The 24316-nt window shown below is 42.9% G+C and overlaps 1 protein-coding gene across 6 annotated transcripts in view; it reads right to left on the reverse strand.

Annotated features, from left to right (window-relative positions):
- The window catches only part of Ehmt1 (euchromatic histone lysine methyltransferase 1), a 127611-nt gene extending 107189 nt beyond the window's left edge, over positions 1-20422 (reverse strand). For 5 of the 6 annotated variants that reach the window (XM_038336752.1, XM_038336754.1, XM_038336751.1 and 2 more), the window contains exon 1: positions 20378-20422. In XM_038336752.1, the coding sequence (XP_038192680.1) occupies positions 20378-20398 (21 nt within the window). In that variant the 5' untranslated portion in view covers positions 20399-20422. The remainder of the gene's footprint in view (positions 1-20377) is intronic. The other variant, XM_038336750.1, reaches the window with a different exon arrangement.
- Between the last annotated feature and the right edge of the window lie 3894 nt (positions 20423-24316).

Below are 24316 nucleotides of genomic sequence, written 5' to 3' on the forward strand. Positions count from 1 at the left end.
TATACTCAGACAAGACCTCCAAGCTACACCTTTGTATCTGCCAACAGTATCCTTTCAAACCATGAAGAGCCAGCTTCCTTGGAGTCAGGGAGAACACCAGATTCATAGGGTACAGCTTCAGCATGCACAAGGAAATCATTTTCAAAAAAAATATATATATATATATATATATATTCTTGACTCAGAAAAAAAGTAGAATATATAACTCCTTACTGGTTGTATGACTAACATTAAGCACCATTAAAATTTATAACACCGATTTTTTTTAATCCTAGCACCAACACATTCGCATGCCCAATTGGAGTGTTCCTCTAACAACCAAACCAAAATAGTCATTTTTTAGTACACAGCATCCCCAAGTCATCACTGCTGGGGACACTTGAGTGATGGCAATGAATAGGCTTACCAGCACCTCCACCCCATTTCTTTTCTGGGGCAGACACAAAGGAATCATTCCTATTGTTCCTGCTTCCTCATTTCTGTGCTAGGAGCTGCATTTCCTCAGATCTGGGAGAACAACCCTTCTATCCACCCCCACCCACCCTTTTGTTCCAAAAACATGCTCAAAAAACAGATTACCAACCAATTTGTCTAATATGTTGTTTGCAATAAATCAATAAATAGGCGAAAACACAGCCCCTACTGGCTCTCTTTCCAAAGTTTCCAGAACTTGCCTGTACATCTTATTTTTCTATGAAATCACTTTAAAAAGCTAGGTGTGCTCTGCTGCCTTAAGTTTCTGCATTTTTTTACATAGTTCTGTCAGTACAAGGAAAATGGAGTATCCTCATCAACTGGCCAGGCAAGGCCACAAATAAAATGTAAACAAGTGGACTAAATGAACACTGTGGCTCTGTCCTTACAGCTCCTGTGAGCAGAGCAGCAAGATTCCCCCATCTACCCACCCAGCCCAGATCTCTAGTCCTTGGAGCCCAGGTCCCTGACAGTGGCTCACCTGGGTCACTAGCACTGAGATTGTCCTTGGGACAGGGAAAAAGAAGAAAAGGAGAGTCACAGTTAGCAACAGGATCTGAGTACTCTCTATAGATGTTTGAATACAAGAACTACTGATTTATCATCAACAAAGGTGAAAAACCATAGCCAGGCAGTAGTGGCACCCGGAAACAGAGGCAGTTGGATCTCTGAGTTTGAGGCCAGCTTGGTCTACAAAGCAAAGTTTTAGGGCAGCCAGGGCTACACAGAGAAACCCTGCCTTGAAAACAAAAACAATGCGGGGGGGGGGGGGGGGGGCGGGAGTCATGAGCTTCCTCCTGTCATAAAAAAAACATAAACAATTAGCTTCAAGTGTTCTTCAAAGCCCTCTGCTACGGAACCCCTCACTCCACTTTTAAGAAAGTGCACATATCAAGTGGCCAGGCACAAAAATAAAGCTATGTGGGTAGGGAAAGGCCAAAAGAGACAGAAAGTTGACCCTCACAATCACAGCAAACATCCCTGATTTACTTACTGGCTCTAACCACAGCCAAGAACCAAAGGAGAAAGGTTGGTGTCATGTGCCAACTATCAACCTCTTCTAAGCACAACAGCTAACTGCAGAGAAACTACAGTAGTTCAACCAGGTCTTCCTCAAAGCTCCACTCTCACTAGGCATACTCCGACTCTGTCCTGTTCTTTCCTGAAATGGAGGCTACCCAAAAAGCCACAACAGGGAACCTTAGGCCTCCTCAGGTTAACCAGGGTTTAAAGAATTTAAGTTTCTCAAAAAGTCTATTATATGGGGAGGGAGTAGGAACTGGATCTGGCATGTAAAATGAGAAGATAGGTTTTTCCATTTAAAAAATAATTTAAAAAGTCTACTTTTTAAAAAAATTTATTGTTTTTATTTTATGTACATTGGTGTTTTACTTGCATGTATGCCTGTGTAAGGGGGTTCAATCTCCTGGAACTGGAGCTACAGACAGTTGTGAGCTGCCATGTGGGTGCTGGGACTTGAACCCAAGTCCTCTGGAAGAGCAGCTTAACTGCTGAGCCATCTCTCCAGTCCCCTCCCCCCATTATATGTATTATTTCACCATAAAAATAAAGATCTCATCACAGAATCCACCAATGAATTCAGCTCAACCCAGAAAACAATCACATCTCAGGGTCACTCCAGATAATATTGTTTAAAAAAAAACAATAAAAATAAAAACAGATCAGGAGACTGAAGTAATTCCCACTCCTACACAGGAACTTGCCTTCAAAGACGCAACTCAAGTCAAAGAAGCCAAGACAGCAACAGATAGAACATCCAGGCCAGAACCACCTGGTTCCCTTCCACCAGACAAAGTTCCAAGAGTCATTGCAGCCTCCCTATACTCAAGTTTCTCCCACTGAACCCACCAGTCCAAGCCCAGAATTCACCACAGTTTGTTAGGGATCAAACAGCTCATAATACTATCCTAAGCTTTGTTTTAAAGTAAGAAATATTTTTAAAACCGCTAAGCTTTATACAACCTGAAATACTTTATTTCCTATTTTTAAGGATACATGAAAATAATTATCATCAACCCTTCTATATTCTATAGACTATCCCAGAGCAGCTACATGGCTGGTTTAATATAGAAGGGCTGCCCGCTATACCTACTCCAAATTAATGCAGACCACTGACCTGAGCCAGGATGGAAGGGTTAAGGCAACAGATTTAAAAAAAAAAAGAAAAAAAAGCACCTTGAGCGACTCATCTTCAATACAAGAGCACATGTTCAACTGCAAAAATCATAATGTAACTGATTCACTTAAAATTAACCAAACAAGATCATACACACCTACCTGCTACCCACACAGAAAACAGAGAACACCCTATCCATTGCCTTACTGTAGCTTCCTCTAGTAAAATAGACAAAGAGTTTAAAAAATAACTGAAAGAAAATAAATTCATGTGACCAATAAAATTTAATGAGCAGGGGTCAGACAAATGGCTCAGAAGTTAAGAACACTTGCTTTTGCAGAGAATCTAGGTTCGATTCCCAGCACTCATATGGCAGCTAACGACTGTCTATATCTCTAGTCCCAGGTTATCTGACACTCTCTTCTGTCCTCTTCAGGCAACAAGCATGCACACAGTACACATAAATTTATACAAGCAAAACACTCATGCACGTAAATCTAATTTAAAAAATGAGCAACTAAAAAGCAAGGAAGACACCATTTATTTATATACTAAAATATTTTAATTATGAAAGTACAAAATAATGTAAAAACAGACATGTCTGCTTGGCACTGGTGCCAATCTTTAATGCCAGCACAAAGAGGCAGAGGCAGGAGGATCTCTGTGAATTTAAAGCAGGCTGACCTACATAGACTATCAGGACAGCTATATACAGGATACTATTCAGTAGATACTTCCTGGGGAAACCTAAGTTAAGCTAGTACTTACGCTGTAGGCTGCTGAGTGTAGATCTGCTAAAGGCACTAGTTTGTTAGGAAAAAAAAAGTTTCTACTGAAGCTCAAAATGCACAATCCCTGTGACCGCGCAGTATCTTTAGATATCTATGTTAATTGCATAAAACCATGGGTTTGACATTTTTGGGATAAACATAAGGTTCTTGGATGGTAATTACCCACCACCTCATTACCCTACCCTTACTTATTCTACCCTTCCTTCCTATCCCTTAATAGCCTCCTTTTCTACTGTTATGAATTTTTCCCCATCCTGAGAGAACCACACAGTATTTGTTGGATGTTTCTATTTTTGCTTTTTATATAGTGCTGGAACTGAACCTCTGTATATTAGGTTAACTACCACAGACTACAGGTTAGAAGATGGGACTGCGGGCTGGAGAAAAGGATTAGAGGTTAAGAGCACTGGGTGCTCTTACAGAGGTCCTGAGTTCAATTTCCAGCAACCTGGTATCCTCTTCTGGCATGCAGGCAGAACACTGTATACATAATAAATAAATAAAACCTTTAGAGAAAAAAAAAGATGGGCTTGCCATCAAAACATTGATTATTCTAAAGACTAAATCCCACAGTCTGAAAAGATGGAGCCAAGCCTTCCTACACCTAAGCTCTCTCTGGGGCAGAGCTACAAAGCCGGCAGTGCTGGAAAGCCTCAGCTCTTAATTTATAACAGCTGGTTCTTTCAGCTCTTTGTCACATACCCTATGTTGAACTAAATCGTGAGATGTAGAACTTTCCACCAGTATTCCCCAAAGTCCTTTTTATGAAATTTAAGATCCTAATATTTGTTTTTATTTATGTGTATATGCCTGTGTCTGAATATTTATAGATGCACCACTTGTGTACAGGTAGGTGTCTGTGGAGGTCAGAAGGTGTCAGATTTCCTAGAACTGAAGTTATAGGTAGTTGTGAGCTGCCTGATGTAGGTGTTAGGAACCTAGGAACAACAGTAGGAACTCTAATGTGCTCAGATGTCTCTCCAGCACCCCCAAAATTTATAAAGGTCTAGTATTTACTCTGTCATTTTTATTTTCTTTTCTGTTTTTGGTTTTTCGAGACAGGGTTTCTGTGTAAAGGTCCTGGCTGTCCTGGAACTCGTCCTGTAGGTCAGGTTGGCCCTGAACTCAGAGATCTACCTGCTTCAGCCTCCCAAGTGCTAGTTTTGGACCACCTGGCTTTTTTTCCACTTATGTTTTTGTTTGGTTTGGTTTGGTTTTCTCAAGACAAGGTTTCTCTGTAGCTTTGGTGCCTGTCCTGGAACTAACTCTTGTAGACCAGGCTGGCCTCAAACTCACAGAGATCCGCCTGCCTCTACCTCCTGAGTGCTGGGATTAAAGGCATGCACCACCACCTCCAGGCTTCCACTTATTTTCTTAATGAAACTTCAGGTTTTATTTTTTTTAATTGTTTGAGGCAGGGTCTCTCTATGTAGTCCTGAATAAACTGAACGCACTCTGTAGACCAAGCTGGTCTGCCTGCCTCTGCCTCCGCCTCCTGAGATAATTCACACATTTTCTTTATTCATTTGCTAATAAAAACCTAAACTAATTCCATGATTTAGCTACCATGAATAGTATTAAAATAAACATGGATACACAGGTATGCTGAACTGTATTCCTTAGTATGTACTACTTATCCATTTATAAATTTATTTACCCTCCTTAGTGTACACATACTATAGCTAGATCGTACGTTAGGTCTATTTTCAATTTATTTATTAATTTAATAAAGGATTAGTATCTAGATTATAAAAGAACTGAAAAAAAGCAGGCATGGTAGGTCATACCTGCAATCTTAGGAAGTTAAGGCAGAGAGATTGCAAGATTGAGAATTATCTGGGCTACAAGGGGGAATTCAAGGCCAACATAAGCAATTTAGTGAGAACTAATTTCAAAATAAAGCTGAAAGAGAGACTGTGCCATGTCCAGTAAGCACAAGGCTCTGGGTTCAACCTGAAAAAGAACCAGGAATATAATCTTGTGGGAAAATTAATTGGACACTTTTTAAATGAAGAAATAAAAATGGTAAGTTCATGAAAAATGTTCAACATCTCTAGTCATCAGGGAATTGCAAACAAAACTACTGAAGACCACATGGCCAGCAGATAAAGTCAATTGCCATCAAGACCGACGACCAAAGTTCAATTCCTGAAACCCACGAGGTATAAAGAACCAAACCCTGTAAACTGTCCTCTGCAAGATGTCCAAATCTGAAATGTGGCATGCATAAATACACAAAATTCAATAAAATTAAATTTAAAATTATATTAAGGGGCAGGAGAGACAAATCAGTGGTTAAGAACACTGGCTGCAATTCAAGAGGACTGGGTTCAATTTTCAGCACCCAAAGTGGCAGTTCGCGACCATCTGTAACTTCCAGTTCCGGGTGATCTGATGCCTTTTTCTGGACTCATGGGCACCACGCATACAAGCGGAACACATATGTACAAGAAGGCAAAGCACTATGGCACTCTGAATGTAATTGGTCCTCATAATCTCATAAGGAGTGGCACAATTAGGTGTAACTTTGCTGGAGTGGATATGTATGGCCTTGTTGAAAAAGTGTGTCACTGTAGGGGCAGACTTTGAAGATTCCCATATTCAGTGTCTCAGTTTTCTTCTTTCTTGCAAGATGTAGAACTCAGTTATTTCTCCAGCACACCTAGGCTGGAGATATGACTCAGCACCCATGTGTAAGTTTACAACTTTTTATAAGATTTTACCTCATGAAAATGAAACTGAGTCCTTACTTCGTGCTATCTTTTTAATTTATTTATTTTTATTTTTATGTGCATTGGTGTTTTGCCTGCATGCCTGTGTGAAGGTTTTAGATCCTGGGCTTATAGACAATTGTGAGCTGCCATGCGGGTGCTGGGAATTGAACCCATGTCCTCTAAAAAAGCAGTCAGTGCTCTTAACCACTGAGCCATCTCTCCAGTTCCCATACTATTTATTAAAAAAAAAAAAAAACAAATGAAAATGAGTAAAGTTTAAGAGATAGAGAGACAGTTCAGCAGTTAAAAGTAACTGGCTGTTACTCCAGGAGACCTGGGTTCATTTACCAATACCCACAAGATGGCTAACAACATCTAGAACTCCAGTTTCCAGGGATCACCCTCTTCTGGCCTCCTCAGGCAATAATCATACATACATGCAGTCAAACCATTCATGCACATAAAACACATCTTTTTTGTTTTTTTTTTTTTTAAGTAAACTTTGAGGTTTTTTGAAGGGTGATTGGCTTTTTGTTTGTCTGTTTTTGAGACAGATTTGTCTGTGCAGCTCTGTCTGTCCTGAAACGAGCTCTGTAGACCAGGCTAGCCTCAGAATTCAAAGATCCACCTGCCTCTGCCTCCCTAGTGTTGGGGGATTAGGCATGTGCCATAACTGCCCGGCTTATTTTGTTTTTTAAAACAAGGTCTTATCAAGGACTCAGGCTGGGGTCCCTGTACAGACCAGGTTCAAATTCAGAGATCTATCTGCCTCTGCCTCCCAAGAGTGCTGGGGTTACGCACGTGGCCACCACAATGGATAAGTCAACTCTGAAAAAACATAAGGAACAAAACTTAAGGAGCTAGAGAGATGTCTCAGAGGTTAAGGGCATTCTAGAGGTCCTGAGTTCAATCCCCAGCAATCACATGGTGGTTCACAACAATCTATGAGATCTGGTGTTCTCTTCTGGTATGCATACATGCAGGCAGAACACAAATAAGTATATACTACAGAAGGACATACTACTACGTTCAGGATCAACCCCACTGCCCAAACTGAGTAGTATCATATGGCCATGATGTCCTATCCTAAATGCTACCCAGGTTTTTTCAAGACAAGGTTTCTCTGTAGCTTGGGTGCCTGTCCTGGAACTAGCTCTTGTAGACACCTGGACCTCTCCCTCCACCCGTAGACCAAGCTGGCCTCAAACTCACAGACACAGAGATCCACCTGCCTCTACCTGTGCTGGGATTAAAGGCGTGCACCACCAGCACCTGGCTTCATTTTTTTTCTTACAAACACACCAGGTAGATCTATGCCAACCTAAACATTTTCACCTAGATGTCTGCCAGGCTATCTCCTACCAGATATAACCAAATTAAGTACATAAAACTCAGAACCCCGTCCTGGAAGCACCCTACTACCTAGCAGAGTCCAACCACCTGTGTGCTCAGTTTGCGTGCACTAACACTTCACCTTTTTTTTAATATGTTAGGCAAGTGTTCTACACCCAGTACATCCCACTCACAGAATACAATCCCACACCTGACTTGAGGTCTCATTGTGCACTCTGATCTCTCTGTCTGGGCAGCTTTGTAAAACCCTGTCTGGCAAATCCTACCATGACCTAACTAATATTTTCATAAAAACAACAGGGTAAAGTGAGGAGGTAGAGGGACATACATTTAATCCCAGCACTTGGGAGGCAAAGACAGGTGGATCTCAGTGAGTTACACAACAACCTGGTCTACAAAGAAAGACCGACCCTGTTCAAAAAACAGATATATAGACATAGACATAGACATAGACATAGACATAGACAGACAGACAAATGAACTCTGATCTCATTCAGGACCCCCAAAGATAGAACTGGAGAATTAACTGAATATTTGTTCCTCTTCCCACTATAATCACACTGAATAGATCTTTTTTCTTCTTTTCATTTGTTTGTTTGTTTTTAATTGAAAGATTTATTTATTATGTATACAATGTTCTGCCCCTGCATGTATGCCTACAGGCCAGAAGAGGGCACTAGATCACATTATAGAAGGTTGTGAGCCACCATGTGGTTGCTGGGAATTGAACTCAGGACCTCTGGAAGAGCAGCCAGTGCTCTTAACCTCAGAGCCACCACTCCCTCCCCCATTTGTTTGTTTTTTTGAGATAGGGTTTCTCTGTATAGTCCTGGCTGTCCAAGAACTAACTCCAGGAACTAACTAGGTACCTCATGCTGGCCTTGAACTCAAGAGATCTACTTGCCTCTGCCTCCCCAAGTGCTGGAATTAAAGGGTGTGTCATTACCTCCCAGCTCTGCTCATTTTTAATTTGGCTCCTTTTAAATGGCTTACTAAAGGTGAGTGACCAAACCTGACTTAGGCACAGAGTGTGACATTTTTCAAAATAAGAAGTTAAAGTTAAGCCGGGAGGTGGTGGCACATGCCTTTAATCCCAGCATTTGGGAGGCAGAGGCAAGAGTTTCAATGTGAGTTCAAGGCCAGCCTGGTTTACTAGTTCTAGAACAGGCTGCAAAGCTACAGAGAAACCCTGTCTTAAAAAAAAAAAGTTAAGGTTTTTAGAACCTGGGTGGTGGCAGCACACACCTTTAATCCCAGCACTCACAAAGACTAGCAGACTTCTGTGAATTCAAGGTCAGCCTGGTCTAAGGGTGCGTGCCACCTTAAAAAAAAAAAAAAAGGAGCCAGTGATGGTGCACGCCTTTAATCCCAGCACTCCAGAGGCAGAGATGGGTGGATCTTTGTGAGTTCAAGGCCAGCTTGATCTACAGAGCAAGTTCCAGGACAGGCTCCAAAGCTACAGAGAAACCCTGTCTCAAAAAACAAAACAAAAACAAAAACAAAAGCCGGGCGGTGGTGGCGCACGCCTTTAATCCCAGCACTCGGGAGGCAGAGGCAGGCGGATCTCTGTGAGTTCAAGACCAGCCTGGTCTACAAGAGCTAGTTCCAGGACAGGCTCCAAAGCCACAGAGAAACCCTGTCTCGAAAAACCAAAAAACAAAACAAAACAAAAAAAAAAACAAAACAAAAACAAATGAGGGAGGGGAGAGAGAAAGAAGTGAGAAGACCAAAAAGACAACTTTCTCTTTGTCTTTTTAGCAATTCAAAATTAGATTGAGTCCTACTACAAAATTAGAATAGCAGTCAACTTTTAGCACACAGCCTCCAGTCAACAAACAGATGCCAAATATCTAAGCATAAAAGATTCACAGAACCCAAGAGCAAAGTCTTACTTTGCTCTCAACCAGTTTTACCAAGCTTGGTTTCCAGAACAAAGCAAATGCAGAATGAGAATACCATGAAGAAAAAGGAAGTTAGTGGACAGTGGTGGTACACGCCTTGGGTCCCAGCACTCAGGAGCCTGGTCTACAAAGTGAGTTCCAGGACAGCCAGGGCTATACAGAGAAGGCGGGGGGGGGGGCTAAAAAAAGAAAGAAAAAGAAAGCTAGAGAGGGCAAAGTCCACAAACACTAATGGAGTTAGGGACTCAGGTAAGTAAAACTGAATAAAAAAGGAATGCATTAGGCAGGAGATGGTGGTATGCACCATTAATCCCAGCACTGGGGAGGTACAGGCAGGCAGATCTCAGTCAGAGGCCGGTCTGATCTACAGTGACACCCTGCCTCAAAAAAAGCAAAACAAATGGGAACGGACCATTGAAGCCCAGAGTAGAACCTTCTAGGAATTCAATGTTAGCCTGGTCTACAGAGCAAGTTCAGGACATCCATTACTACACAGAAAAATACTGTCTTGAAAGGGCAAAAAATAAAAAGTCAAACTTGGAGAAAGGGGTGGAGCGACCCACTGGAAAAGAAATCTATTCAGAGATTTGATATATCTACCAAGAGCAATGAGCAGACTATATTCTTGTGGGACGGGTGCCTTTTGGAGACAGCCTCATTATGTACCCCTGTATAGCCTGGAAATTCCTGTGTATACCAGATTAGGCTTGAACTTGTGGTTGTCCGGCATCTGCCTCTCAAGTGCTGAAAATACAAGGGGATATGATTACCACTCAGGCAACTGAAGTAACAGGACATTAACTGAAATAAAATGCTCACAGATGAAAAATGTCTGAGAAATGCTTTAAAATAATTGCCAATAGTATGGGCCATGATGGAAGTTCAAGTAAAGCAAGACTAGTCATAAGAAGTCATAAGAAGGCAACTGTTCCTAGATAGAAAAGAATAGAAAAAAATAAAAAAATAAGACAACTGTTGAAGCCGGATGGTGGTGGCGCACGCCTTTAATCCTAGCACTCAGGAGGCAGAGGCAGGCGGATCTCTGTGAGTTCAAGACCAGTCTGGTCTACAAGAGCTAGTTCCAGGACAGGATCCAGAAAAACCCTGCCTCAAAAAGGAAAAAAAATAAATAAATAAGGCAACTGATGATGGTGGAATGCAGCACAGCAAGTAATGATGTTCATTATAGTACTAGCCTCTACTTGGTGTTTCTGTTTCTGTAAAAGAGTTGTCTCCCAGTGTGGTTTAAGCAAACCTCGAATTGGCTATGTACCCCAGGCTGGCCTTGAATTTATGATACTCTTGCCTCAACCTGGGATTACAGATGTCCAACCACACTCAACTACCTTAAATTTTATCTACTTGAATAGATTTGAGAAACCTTCCATAATGAAAATCCAAAAATACTTGTGTCTCTTTATCTCTCTCTATATAACTCTGGCTGGCCTGAAACTCAGAAGTTTCTGCCTGTCTCTGTCTCCCGAGTGCTGGGGTAAAGGTGTATGCCACCACTATCCAGCAATAAATCAATCTTTAAAAAGTAATAATAAATGCTTAGGCTAGGGATAGAGCTCAGTTAGGTAGAATGCTTGCATACCATACACCAGTCCCCGGGTCTGATGCCCAGCACCACATAAAATCTGTCCTGGTGGAGTACATCTATGATATGATCCAAGTACTCAGTTCAAGGTCATACTTAGATATACATGGAGTTTCCGACCCTGTGACATGAGACCCTGTGTTATGAATTAAGCAATCACCATCTTGGGGCATTCAGCTGTGCCCCTTGAAAAGATAATCACAACTGCATTTGTAGATGGTTTATACCCCAAAAATGGGGTAGAGAGGTATACCTTATTCTCACATAATTCTCCCTTAATCGCATGAGCCCTGGGGGAGGGGTCAGAGTACATACATGTGGGAGAAGACTAAAACAGAGGTATCCACCTAAGCAACTATTCAAACTCTTTACCCTGCTGGGTAGAGGTTCTCCTGTTATGGCCTTTAGAGGAAAGAGCACTCATACCCCTGTAAGTAACCCCTCATCTATGATCTGCAAGGAAACTCAACAAACTCACTGGCTCCCAAGTGTGAAAAGGGCAGAATCATGTCTCAGTTTGTTGCTGGGACCTTAGGAAAAGGGATGGATGTTGTTTATGTCTCCTCCTGTGTAGGGGGCACTCAGGAACCAGGAATGTTAAACAACACACAGGGAACTCTCCTAAAAGGAGGAATTACCTGTTTTCCACCCAGAAGGCGGAATGAGAATGAACACTGTTAACAACTTAGTGTCCTTTTTGCTATCTATGGAGGCAGACCTCACCCAAAACCCCCAGAATGTTTGTTTATCCCAGACTTTCTCCATAGACCTTTATTTTTAGCTTTGTTTCTTGGTCAACAGAATCTATCCTTAGGGGAGATGTCACACATCCCTTACAGCCTGCTAACCTCTCTGCTATCTCAGTCAGAGACCACTAGATTCTAGTCCCTTTAGCTACAGAACCAACCCTCTTATTGTAACACGCACTTTGTAAAGGCGTTTCTAAGTAGTGACACCTTAAGCTTTAGTGTGCACCTAGAATTGGAATGATTGCTGCCGGAAACTTTTCCCCAAACTGTAGTGTTTTAAATACGCTAACAATGAATTGCCTAGCATCAGACTCCCCAAGTCTCATCCAGGTAGATGAAGTCAATCTGCATTGAATTTTTACTTTCACCTCTTCATAGTTTGTTTCCATGCCCTCTTCTGGCATGCAGGCACACATACAATCAGAACACTGTATACACAATAAATAAATAAATCTTAAAAAAAAAAAAAAAAAGGATACAAACCAGCAAAATCACATTCTAGAGTCAATGGAGACTAAAAGTTGAACCCTATAGAAAACTCCAGGAACAAACTGGCATGATGGCTCAGTATGTACAGATACTTGCCACCAAGACTAACAGCATGAGTTAAATACCCATAGACCCACAAGCTTTTCTCTGACCTCTATACATGCGCACCATAGCACAATTAAAAACTATTACATTTTTTAAAAACTTCCAAAAACACACAATAATTGAGGACGGGCAAGCACAAAAAAGGGTAGGGGTGAGCTATTCCATGAGAAAGAAGGAAAAACCAGACTATATGTGCTCAGTAGTGAGTCTTTACACTACCCTTTAACCCCATTTATACAGATGGTTCCCAACTTACAATGGTTCAACTTGAAATTTCTCAACTTTGACCTGGGCATGCAAGGTAATTTCCAGTACTTTGGAGGCATGAATACAACAAATACCAGGTCAGCCTAGACTACAAAGCAATATCCTGTCTCACAAAAATAATTTTACAACTTTACAATGGTGAAATAGGTATTCAGTAAGAATCATACTTCAGAGGCGGGGAAGAAGTGGGAATTTGGACTGGTATTTTTTTAAAGTAATAGAATAATGATAATAAAGAAAAAAAAAGAATCATACTTCAAAATTTTATTTTCTCCTATACTAGCCACAGGTAGGTCGATCTTCTCATAATACTGTTTAACCAAAACAAGGCCAGGACCCATATGCTACAATGTACTATAGCTACAATGGGATGTTCACTAAGACAGGTATATTAAAATGAATTTTCAATCTACAATGTTTTCAGCTTAAAATGGAGCCAGACAGTGGTGGTGTAAGCCTTTAGTCCCAACACTCAGGAGGAAGAGGCAGGCTGATCTCTGTGAATTCAAGGTCAGCCTGACCTACAGAGCGAGTTCCAGGACAGCCAAGGCTACACAGAGAAACCCTGTCTCAAAAATGAAATGAAATAAATGAATGAATGACAAAAAGAGGCTAGGTTTGGTAGTATACAACATTTTATCCCAGCCCCTGGAATCAATAAGTCCTCACATACATGCCATGGCATGAATGGAGTTCAGACAACTTAGTTATTTCTAGCATGTGTAGTAGTCAGTGCTTTTAACCATTGAAGCATCTCTTTAGCCCCACATTAGCTGTTCCTAAAGAGGACCAGGTAACAAAATAAAAAAATAGAATCTTTAAAGTTGGTCGATTTCCTGATCTACTGAGATGTGAACAAGTGGCCTCACACCCTCCAACCACTCCTTCCCCAGAATGAAGCACTGTATCCCTCTAAACACTATGGCAAAAGCAAACTCAGGACGACACATTGAAACCCTGCTTTCAAAAAAAGTGAGCCATGGTAAATCTGACTACTACACATGCTAGAACAGAACTAAGTTGTCTTCTAAACTCCATTCATGCCATGATATGTATATCAGCCACATCCTCCCCCCATCCCCACCCCACACATTGCATACACAATTACTGCCACCACAATAAAAGTAAACACACTCACTGAACTTCTCCCAAGCCTCTTGCTTATTTATTTTATTTATTCAATTCATTATATGTATGGGTGTTTTGCCTGTTTGTTATATCTGTGTACCGTGTGTATGCCTGCTGCCCATGAAGGCCAGAAAATGGTGTCAGATTCCCTGGGACTGGAGTTACAGAAAGCTGTGAACCACCATGTAAGTGTTGGGAATTAAACCTCTGGAGGAACAGCTAGTGCTCTTAACCACTGAGCCACCCCTCTAACTCCCTCTTTTATTTTGAGATAGGATCTCACTGATAAGCAATGACTGGCTTGAGCTCACTCAGAAGACAGAGCAGCCTTGAACTTACAATCCTCCAGCCAGTCAGTGATGGTGGTGGCAGGGAATGCCTTCAATCTCAGGAGGCAAAGGCAGGTCTGAGTTTGAGGCAAGCTTGGTCTACATAGTGAGTGTTACGGATTTGGTCCCTGTCCCTTTATGAGACAAGCCACACCCACTCCCTCCCCCATCCACTGAGGCAGGCTGATCTCCAGCTTCTGGCCTGAGCTCTCCCTTTTTTCCATCTGCCTCTCAAGAGAGGCAGCTTCGCTTCTGCCTCTCTTCCCCACTTCTCTGCTTCCCCGTGTCTCTGTCTCTCTCTCTCTCTGTCTCTTTCTGTCTCTCTCTTCCCCCCCTTCTCTTCTTCCTCTTTCCTTCGCCCCCCTTTGGTCCCTTTACCCCACTATGGAACACCCCCTTCCCTAATAAACAACCTTTCCACGAGTCCCGGGTTCCTCCCTCCGACTCCACGGTAAACACAACCGGGGAAAGAAACACAACAGTGAGTTCCATAACAATCAGAGCTATACAGAAAAATCTTGTCTTGAAAAACCAATACACACACACACACACACACACACACACACACACACACACACACACACACACACTACAGGGCCAATGAGGTAGCTCAGCAGGAAAAGGTACTCACCACCAGGACTGATAACCCAAGTTTGAAATTCAAAATTGTCCTCTGATCGATCTCTCTCTCTCTCTCCCTCCCTCCCTCCCTCCCTCTCTCTCTCAAACACTCACAAGCATACAATAATACACAAATAAATTTTTAAAATATAATTTTAAAGGTATTTATTATATCATTATTAGTAAAGATTAAAAAATAAGTTATAATCAGTTTAAAGTTCTGCATTTGGGCTTTTACATCCAGTTATGTAGTAACTGAAAAGGAAGAAGCACATCTGTGTAAAAGCAAAAATAAACTTTTTGGGGAGAGGGTTGTTTTGAGACAGGGTTTCTCTGTAGTTTTGGAGCCTGTCCTGGAACTAGCTCTCGTAGACCAGGCTGGCCTTGAACTCACATGGAGCCTCTTGCCTCTGCCTCCCAAGTGCTGGAATTAAAGGCGTGCACCACCACCACCCAACTTCTCTCAATCTTTTTAAGTTACAGAGTAAACCAGGTGGCTGTGTAGAGAAATCCTGTCTCAAAAAACAAGTGTTTGAGCCGGGCGTTGGTGGCTCACGCCTTTAATACAAGCACTCGGGAGGCAGAGGCAGGCGGATCTCTGTGAGTTCGAGACCAGCCTGGTCTACAAGAGCTAGCTCCAGGACAGGCTCTAAAGCTGCAGAGAAACCCTGTCTCGAAAAAAACCAAAAAAAAAAATTTTTAAAAAAATAAAAAATAAAAAACAAGTGTTTACCTAGTGTGCCTGAGATCTGGGGTTCTATTCCCAGTCCTGCCCCTCTCTAACAACAAAAGAAGCTCAGTGATAGTCATTTCAGGGAGTGAGAGAAGGGGACGGAGAAGAACTCTTATGTAAAATAAAAAATTTTATTAAAAAATAAAATTGGGGGACTGGAGAGATGACTCAGAGACTACGAGCACGGACTGCTCTTCTAGAGGACATGGGTTCAATTCCCAGCACCCGAATGGCAGCTCACAACTGTCTATAACTCCAGGATCCAACACACACAGACATACATTCAGGCAAAACAACAATGTACACAAAATAAAAATTAAAAAAATTTTAAATTGTTTTCAGGAACTAAAACTGGAGCCAAGAATAATGACAAACATCTCTGATCCTGGTACTTGGAAATTATATTCATCTACATAATGAATTCAAGGCTAGTAAGAGCTATATTGTCTCAAAAAAATAAGTAAAAGAAAATTTAAAAAAAAAAATTTCAAACCAGGCATGGTGGAACATGTCTTTAATCCCAGTACTCGGGAGGCAGAAGCAGGCGAAGAATCTCGAAGTTTGAGGCTAGCCTGGTCTACAATGGGAGTTCCAGAACAGCTAGAAACCCCGTCTCAAGGAGGGAAATAAACACTAAGAATCAAATGGAGTCTGGATCTACAGTTGAATGGTATCAGGAGAGCCTGTAACCCTAGGTTTGGGCTGCACAGCACTGGTGGTGGGCATGTGGGGAGTTCCAACTGAACGTCTTTCTCAACAGCAACACTAGAATGCTGCTGACTTTCAGAAGGCTGAACAACAGCTCAGTGGTGGAGTTCCTGCTTGGCATTCATGACAACTTATTGAGACCTTGTGAACCACACTAATCCTGAACACACATTTAAATCCTAGGTAGAGGGCTAGAGAGATGGCTCAGAGGTTAAAAGCACTGGTTGCTCTTCCAGAGGTCCTGAGTTTAATTCCCAGAACCTACATGGTGGTTCACAATCATCTGTAATGAAATCTAGTGCTCTCTTCTGGCCTGCAGGGATACATGCAGGCAGCAGAACTGCATACATAATAAATAAGTAAATCTTTAAAAAAAAAAAAAAAAAACACCTAGGTAGAATTTCTGGCAGCATACCCATGTCCATCCTCCCCACACACACACAAAAAAAAAGCCTTCATGGTTCACTTCCAAGCAGGAATTCCATGCTTATCCAAAAATTTTTTAAGTGTGAAGTATAGTAAAGTACATCTAAATTTTTAAACAACAAAAAAAAAAGTTCACACAATTGACCCTTTTTTTTTTTCTTGAGACTGAGTTCCCTGAAACCTACACTTGCCTTGCTTGAACTTGCTACATTGCTGAGGATGACCTAAAACTTCTGATCTTCCTGTCTCTACCTACCTAGTGCTGAGATTGCAGTGCCTGCACTACCACACCCAGTCTAACCTAGCCTAGCACTCTATCAATTCATCTACATCCTCAGCCACATCGTCATTTACTCATGCCGCCTCTAGAAAATACATTCTACCCCAAGGAAGAGAGAGCTCTAGAGAGCAAAGAAGGCCAAACTCCAAAGACAATGCTGGACATCAGTTTCAGAAAATGTCCACTCTAACTAACAGGTAACCAGAGTGTGAAAGAATTAAAGTTCTTATTTTTGTTACTGGAAGTACACAAATAATCCCTACAGCTGGTGAGAAAAAACAACAGCAGCAGCATATATTCAGAAACATGAAGTAAACACTAAAGAATTAAAAATTGCTGCTGCTTTGCGGAAGACTAAAGAGTTTCCAATAATGTCTCTTAGCCCTGACTCTTTAAACTATATATGTATATACTATTCTAAATTAAAAAAATGCTTTGAGGATTGGTGTGGTTTTTTGGTGGTGGTAGTAGTTTTTTTGTTTTGTTTTCTGTGTAGCACTGGCTGTCCTGGAACTGTCTATAGATAGACCAGGCTGGTCTTGAACTCAGAAATGTACCTACCTCCCTCAGTGCCAGGATTAAAGGTGTGCCCCACCACACCTGGCTGTTTTGACTTTTTGACACAAAGCTTAACACTGTACCCAAGGCTAACCTAATTTATGATCTTTCTGCTCCAGACTACATGTGCCAAAAATCACAGGTATGCACATCCATACCCGATTAAAATGTAAGATTAAGGGAACAGGGGAAGAGAAACAAACCTAAGCATGGTAATACACACACACCTATGACCCAAGAAGGATCAGAAGTTCAAGGCCAACATTAGGGGCATAGAAAGTCATCAGTCAGCCTGAAATACATGATGAAGAGACCCTGTCTCAAAAAAAAAAGGGGGGGATAAAGATACTGGTGGGCATGATGGCTTATATACCAACAGGCAAAAAGTAAACATTGGAACATTGGGACTGCAGAGATGACTCTACAGTTCGAGCACTTGTTGCTGTTTGATAAAACCAGAAGGGTTCAACTCCCATCATCTACCTGATGGTTCACAACCACCCTAACTCCAATTCCAGGGTCTCCACTGCCTCCACTGGCACCAGACATGCAAACATAAATCCAAGTAAAACATCCATACACAAAAAAATTATACATAAAGGCAAACATTCATACACATAAAATCAATAATTTTTTAAGAAGATACATTATTAGTCACTCCAATAAGTACAGATTTTGTTTTGGAAGGTGCTTCTACTGCAATGTAACATTTTTGCTAAGACAAAAGCCCTATGTATCACACTCTTATCCTGTGACCAGGACATACATTCAAACCCAAGAAGTGGAGGAACCCACATCAACCTACAAAATGGAGAACAGGGGATATATTAATAAACCTCTCCGCTACCTCAGTAATACACAAACACACTTAGAGAAGCTTCAGTGTCAGCTCTGATGGGTTAATCATCTCACATTTAGTGAACCCTAACTAGTAAATATTTCAAGATTCAGTGAAGATGAGCTCAGGCCTACCCAATTCCACAGGACCAACAATACTCTACTACAGACAAGGGCCCCTCATCCTGTCATGTACCTCCGGGATAAATACTTAAAATCACAAGTCCAAAAACAGGTGTAACATGCCATGCGTATGGAGCATGGCCTCTGTAGTCACACATCTGTATCTTCCAGTATAGCACAAACTTCTGTAATGCTGGAGCTATGTGCCTGTTGCCTCACCTGCAAAAGGGATACCAGAGAAGCTACTTCATAAAGCTACTGTCATGTTTATATGCTACATTATGCACGAAAGTCCTACAGTAAGGCTGGGATCAGGTACAGGCTCAACAAACACACACTCTACGTAAGCTGCCTGTGAAATCAAAGACACTGGAGACCACTGACACTTCCACCTTTGAGGGAAGGGAGTCTCTATGCAGCCCAGGCTAGCTTTGAACATGCAATCCTCCTTCCTCGGTGCACCTCCCAGGCGGTGCTAGGATAACAACCATGCACTACCACATTGCGCTTTCTCCATCAATTAGTAACACCAATTATGTGCCTGACATTGAAAGACGGCCAGGCTGCGGGGCTGGAGAGATGGCTCAGCAGTTAGGAGAACTGGTCCTGAGTTTAGTTCCCAGCAACCACATACTGGCTCCCAGCAATCTATAATGGAATCTAAGGCCCAGTTCTGTCATGCAGGCATACATGCATAAGGAGCACTCATTTACACAAATAAAGAAATAAATATTTTAAAAGAAAGGAAGGAAGAAAAATGGCCAGGCCTACAACTGACCAGGCAAAGCTACTTACCCTACCAAATCTTATTTCCCTCATCTGCTAAATAGGAAATAACAGTACCCACTGCATATGTCATTAAAAAACTGAATGAGGTAACTTCTCTGAAAAGCTTAAACAATGCCTGGAACACACCAAGTGCTCAATAAAGGACGAGAATCACGATTCATCGCCTTCCTTACAAGCCAGGAAACGACTTCGGATTATCTCTTAGACACCTGTGTTCCTGGTGCCCAAGTCAGTTCTTGAACGTTGTTGAAGTACTCAACAAATTCTCCTCGCATCAGATCTGAAAACTCGCCGTTCACTTCTAGGACTACCCCTCAAAAAGGCAAGAGAAAAAAATTCAACGACCACACATTATGTGGGGTAAAACGTACTGCTGAGCCTATGCAACACACATGTGTCAGCTTCTCACGACACCTTTACTTTCTGAGGTCTGCAAGTCCTAAAAGCTAACTGTTCCCGCAGCAGATTTCGGAAGGAAACTGCTATCTTACACTTTCTTCCAAACCCGCCCCGTACTTCGGCCCTTGCGATCACAACACTAGTGCATTCTGCGGACCCCGACTCCACGCCGGCCTTTCTCAGCTCAGGAAAGACAGCGGTCCCTCTCGCCGGGGCACTGCGTTTACGCCGCAAAAAAACCAGGAAGCAAACTATCCCGCAGAAAGCAGAGGCAAGGCCAGCACGCGAACAAAAGAACGCTAACTCGCCGTCCCCAGCCGCTTTAATGCCATCGGTGAAGAAATAAACTTGGGTCCGCAGGCATTGCTCTGTTGAGCGTGCTCGCCCGTGGTCACCCCGCTGCAGCGGCTTTGTGCGCGGGAGACGAGCGGGACCGGCCAACTTTTCCTTAAAGATGGTGCCACGCTCTCGCGGCGAGTGAAAGGTCACGGCGCGGGGCAGCAGGCGCAGGCCGGCCTCATCTCCGCCGCGCGCAAGTTGGCCCGCTCGACTTTGCCTTTTGTCTCCGCCACCCCGGCTCCGACCCGCCCGCAGTCAAGCTCGCGGCCGCGAGATGCGGGGCCGCGGCCTCTTACCGCCCGCCGCGCTGCTGCCGCCGCCACCGCTGCTCGGGCCCGCCGCGCACAAAGCGCGCCGGCGGAGCGCGGGCCGGACGCTGGGGCCTCGGCACCGCCTGGCCCGAGACAGCGGGGGCGCGCGGCCCCACCCAGCTAGCAGCACGCTCGCGTTCCTGCCCTCTCGCCGCGGCTGTTGCCATCATGACCACGGCCCGCGCCCCAGCGCCGAACGCCGACCCCGCGCCTCACCTCAGCATCCACGGCGGCCATGGCCCGGGCCCGCAGCGTGGCCCCGCCCCTCCCGCGCGCCATCGCCCCGCCCGCGCCTCGCGGCCTAGGGCCGGGGCGGGGCTGGCCGAACACTCCTGCGCCTGCGTGAGTACCCGCGGCTGCGCACGCGGAGCCGGCTGTGCGGCGCCTGCGTCTGGAAGAGAAGCCAGGTGGCGCCTGCGCGCTGAAATTCAACCTGGGCTCTTGGTGCTGGGACTGCTTCATCAAAAGGTTTCCGTTTCCCGTTTCCTTGGTTTCGCTCCCTTTCATATACCTGCGGTCCAAAAATATTACTTGGAAAGTTCCAGGAAGAACCTAGTCCTAGTTTTCAAGTTAGGCGCCAGTCTTGAGTTAGCAGAAAAAGCGTTTCAGTTTGGTTCTTTTGTCCCGCGTATCTACGCTACCCGCGACTGGTTTGTTGATTGTCACTAGCCAGGTGGGTTTCCACGCTGACTTTTAACTTACGTCCAGACAATCCTTATCTACTTAAGAGTGGTGCCGGGCGGTGGTGGCGCACGCCTTTAATCCCAGCACTCGGGAGGCAGAGGCAGGAGGATCTTTGTGAGTTCAAGGCCATTCTGGTCTACAAGAGCTAGTTCCAGGACAGGCTCCAAAGCTACAGAGAAACCCTGTCTCGGAAAAAAAAAATAAATAGTGGCTCCTACGTGCAAGGATAGTGCTGTGACCTTTCCAAAATGCTAGAGAAGCGTAAATGCTTCCTTTAAGTGAAAAGGCAGATTTCAGTAAGTAAAAGTCTTAACGCTAAGGGAGCCAAGGGAAGAACAACACTAAGAATACACTTTCCGTGAAATAAAAAAAAAAAAAAGAAAAATCTGTGCTAGTTCAGCTATCAACGACTTCAACACTGCAAAAATTACAGCCACGGGGCATAAATGCTAAAATGAAAAAGGAATTAGATCCGTAGGTAAAGAATATGAAGGGTGGGGCTGGAGAGATGGCTCAGAGGTTAAGAGCAATGCCTGCTCTTCCAAAGGTCCTGAGTTCAATTCCCAGCAACCACATGGAGGCTCACTACCATCTGTAATGGGGTCTGGTGCCCTCTTCTGGCCTGTGGGCATACACACAGAATATTGTATACATAATAAATAAATAAATAAATAAAAGATAAATGATAAATAAATAAAAAGAATATTAAAAAATAATTTAAAAAAGAATATGAAGGTTGGGCGTGGTGTGTGTGCACGCTTTAATCTTAACACTGTGGAGGCAGAGGCTGGCAGATCTGAGTTCTACAAAGTTAGTTTCAGGAAAACCAGAGCTGCTACACAGAAAAACCCTGTCAAAAAAAATCCAAAATATATGTATTTATATGAAATATATATATAATGTTCCAGTGATGAGCACACATTATGCTTATGTCAGAAAAAGTACTGAGGCTGTATGAAGACTTCCAAAAGGGGGTACCTAAAAAAGGGAAGGCACCAAACCATTTTATCATTTTGTTGAAAGTGAGAGATAGCTATACAAATTCAGAGATAGGTCTTGGCTAAGGGAGGAAGTAAATACTCTATGCATATTGTTATATTTTAATATTACCTATATAGAGAGACAGAGAAAGAGAGAGAGAATTTATTTGTAGTGGAGAGGTTGCTTCTACATTTGAAGCTGCTGTCACATGTCAAGCAGACTTGAAAAACAGGTATTAAGGTGAAAGGCCAGAGAACTGAAGTCATCTGAGTAAGATGAAGAACAAATTGAAGCAGGAGCAGAATGGATAAATAAGTAAAAGTTGCTGAAATGGGGGGGTGCTGGAGAGATGGCTCAGTGGGTTAAGAGCATTGACTGCTCTTCCAGAGGACCCGGGTTCATCCCAGCACCCACATGGCAGCTCACAACAGTCCAGGGAACCTGACACCAATGGCAAAACACTAATGCACATAAATTTAAAAAAAAAAAAAGAAAGAAAATAAAAATAAAGACTTTTTAAAAAGTTGTTGAAATGTTTGAAACTCTAAAGATATTAAGATCACATTATGGCATATGTTCCTAAAATGGAACACAGTAGTGACGCCACCAGCACAGTCAAACACGGTGGGTGGCATGCACTCTAATCCCAGGACTAGAACCCTGATCTACATAGAAAGATCCTGAAAGAAAGACAAATGGTGCAAGACTTCACATGCTAGGCAAGCATTCGATTATTGAACTACAACCCTAATGCTTTTAATATTTTTTCTTTCTGTAAGACAGGATCAGAGTGAGCTGTCCAGGCTGGCCTTGAGTCTAATCAGTCCTTGAACCTGCTCTCTTCTCTCAGCCTTTCTTGTACCTGCATTACAGGCCTCACCCTTAGAAGCTGATTTTAAATTTGTGTTTATTTGGTGTTTTTGTTTTGTATTTATTTGATTAATTTTTTTAAAGATTTATTTATTATGTAAATAGTATTCTGCCAACATATATCCTATAGGCCAGTAGAGGGCACCAGATCTCATTAAAGATGGTTGTGAGCCACCACGTGGTTGCTGGGAATTGAATCAGGACCTCTGGAAGTCAGTGCTCTTAACCTCTGAGCCATCTCTCCAGCCCTTGATTGATTTTTTTAAGATTTATTTATTTAAGGTGGTGGTGGCACACGCCTTTAATCCCAGCACGTGGGAGGTAGACAGGTGGATCTCTGTGAGTTTGAGGCCAGCCTGGTCTACAGAGCGAGATCCAGGTCAGGCTCCAAAGCTACAGAGAAACCATCTCGAAAAAAACAAATGATAAAAATATAATAAAAGTAAATATTTGCCAGGAGGTGGTGGTGCATGCCTTTAATCCCACCACTTGGGAGGTAGAGGCAGAGGCAGAGGCAGAGGCAGACGGATCTCTGTGAGTTTGAGACCAGCCTGGTCTACAAGAGCTAGTTCCAGGACAGGCTCCAAAGCAACACAGAGAAACCCTGTCTCGAAAAACAAAAAAATAAATAAATAAATAAATAAATAAAATATAAAGGTTTATTTATTTATTACATATGCCTGCAGGCCGGAAAAGAGGACCAGACCTCATTACAGATGGTTGTGAGTCACGATGTGGTTGCTAGGAATTGAACTCAGGACTCTCAACCACTGTGCCTTCTCTCCAATACCCTTGTTTGGTTTTTCAAGACAGGGTTTCTCTCTGTAATAGCCTGGCTGTCCTGGAACTTGCTCTGTAGACCAGGCTGACCTCGAACTCACAGAGGATTTTTCTTTAATTATTTTATTCATTTTTAAGATTCATTTTTATGTGTGTTTGTGTTTTACTTACATTTATGTTTGGACAAGGGTGTCAGGTCCCCTGTAACTGGAGTTCCAAACAGTTGAGTACTGGGAATTGAACCCAGATCCTCTGGCAGCAGAGAACAGCAGCCGATGCTCTTAACCAGTGAGCCATCTCTCCAGCTCCAATGTGTAGCCCAAACTGGCCTCAAACTCCTGCCTCTGCCTCCTTCAGCAAATCCTACTGGCAAACACCACACAACTGGCTTGTTTTATTCTTAAAGCAGAATTTCACCACATAGCATGGATGGCCTCCAGCCTCCTGCTTCCTGCAGCTCTGCTTCCTGAAGACTAGGATTACAGGTATGCCCTACCACACCCAGCCTGATAAATTTTTTTATAAAATTAATTAAAAAGTTCACCTGTACAGTAAAGATAATTCTCTGCAACAACACTTTGTGGAATTAAAAAGTAAAGACAGGAGCCGGGCAGTGGTGGCGCACGCCTTTAATCCCAGCACTTGGGAGGCAGAGGCGGGCGGATATCTGTGAGTTCAAGGCCAGCCTGGTCTACAAGAGCTAATTCCAGGACACCTAGGACTGTTACACAAAGAAACCCTGTCTCAAAAAAATAAAAGGTTAAAAAAAAAGAATCTGTAGTTGATGGAGGAGGGTCGTCTGTCCATGTGTTACTTTCATTGGTCATAAAGAAACTGCCT

The sequence above is a fragment of the Arvicola amphibius genome, chromosome 7 (genome assembly GCF_903992535.2).
Source record: "Arvicola amphibius chromosome 7, mArvAmp1.2, whole genome shotgun sequence".
Lineage (NCBI taxonomy): Eukaryota > Metazoa > Chordata > Mammalia > Rodentia > Cricetidae > Arvicola > Arvicola amphibius.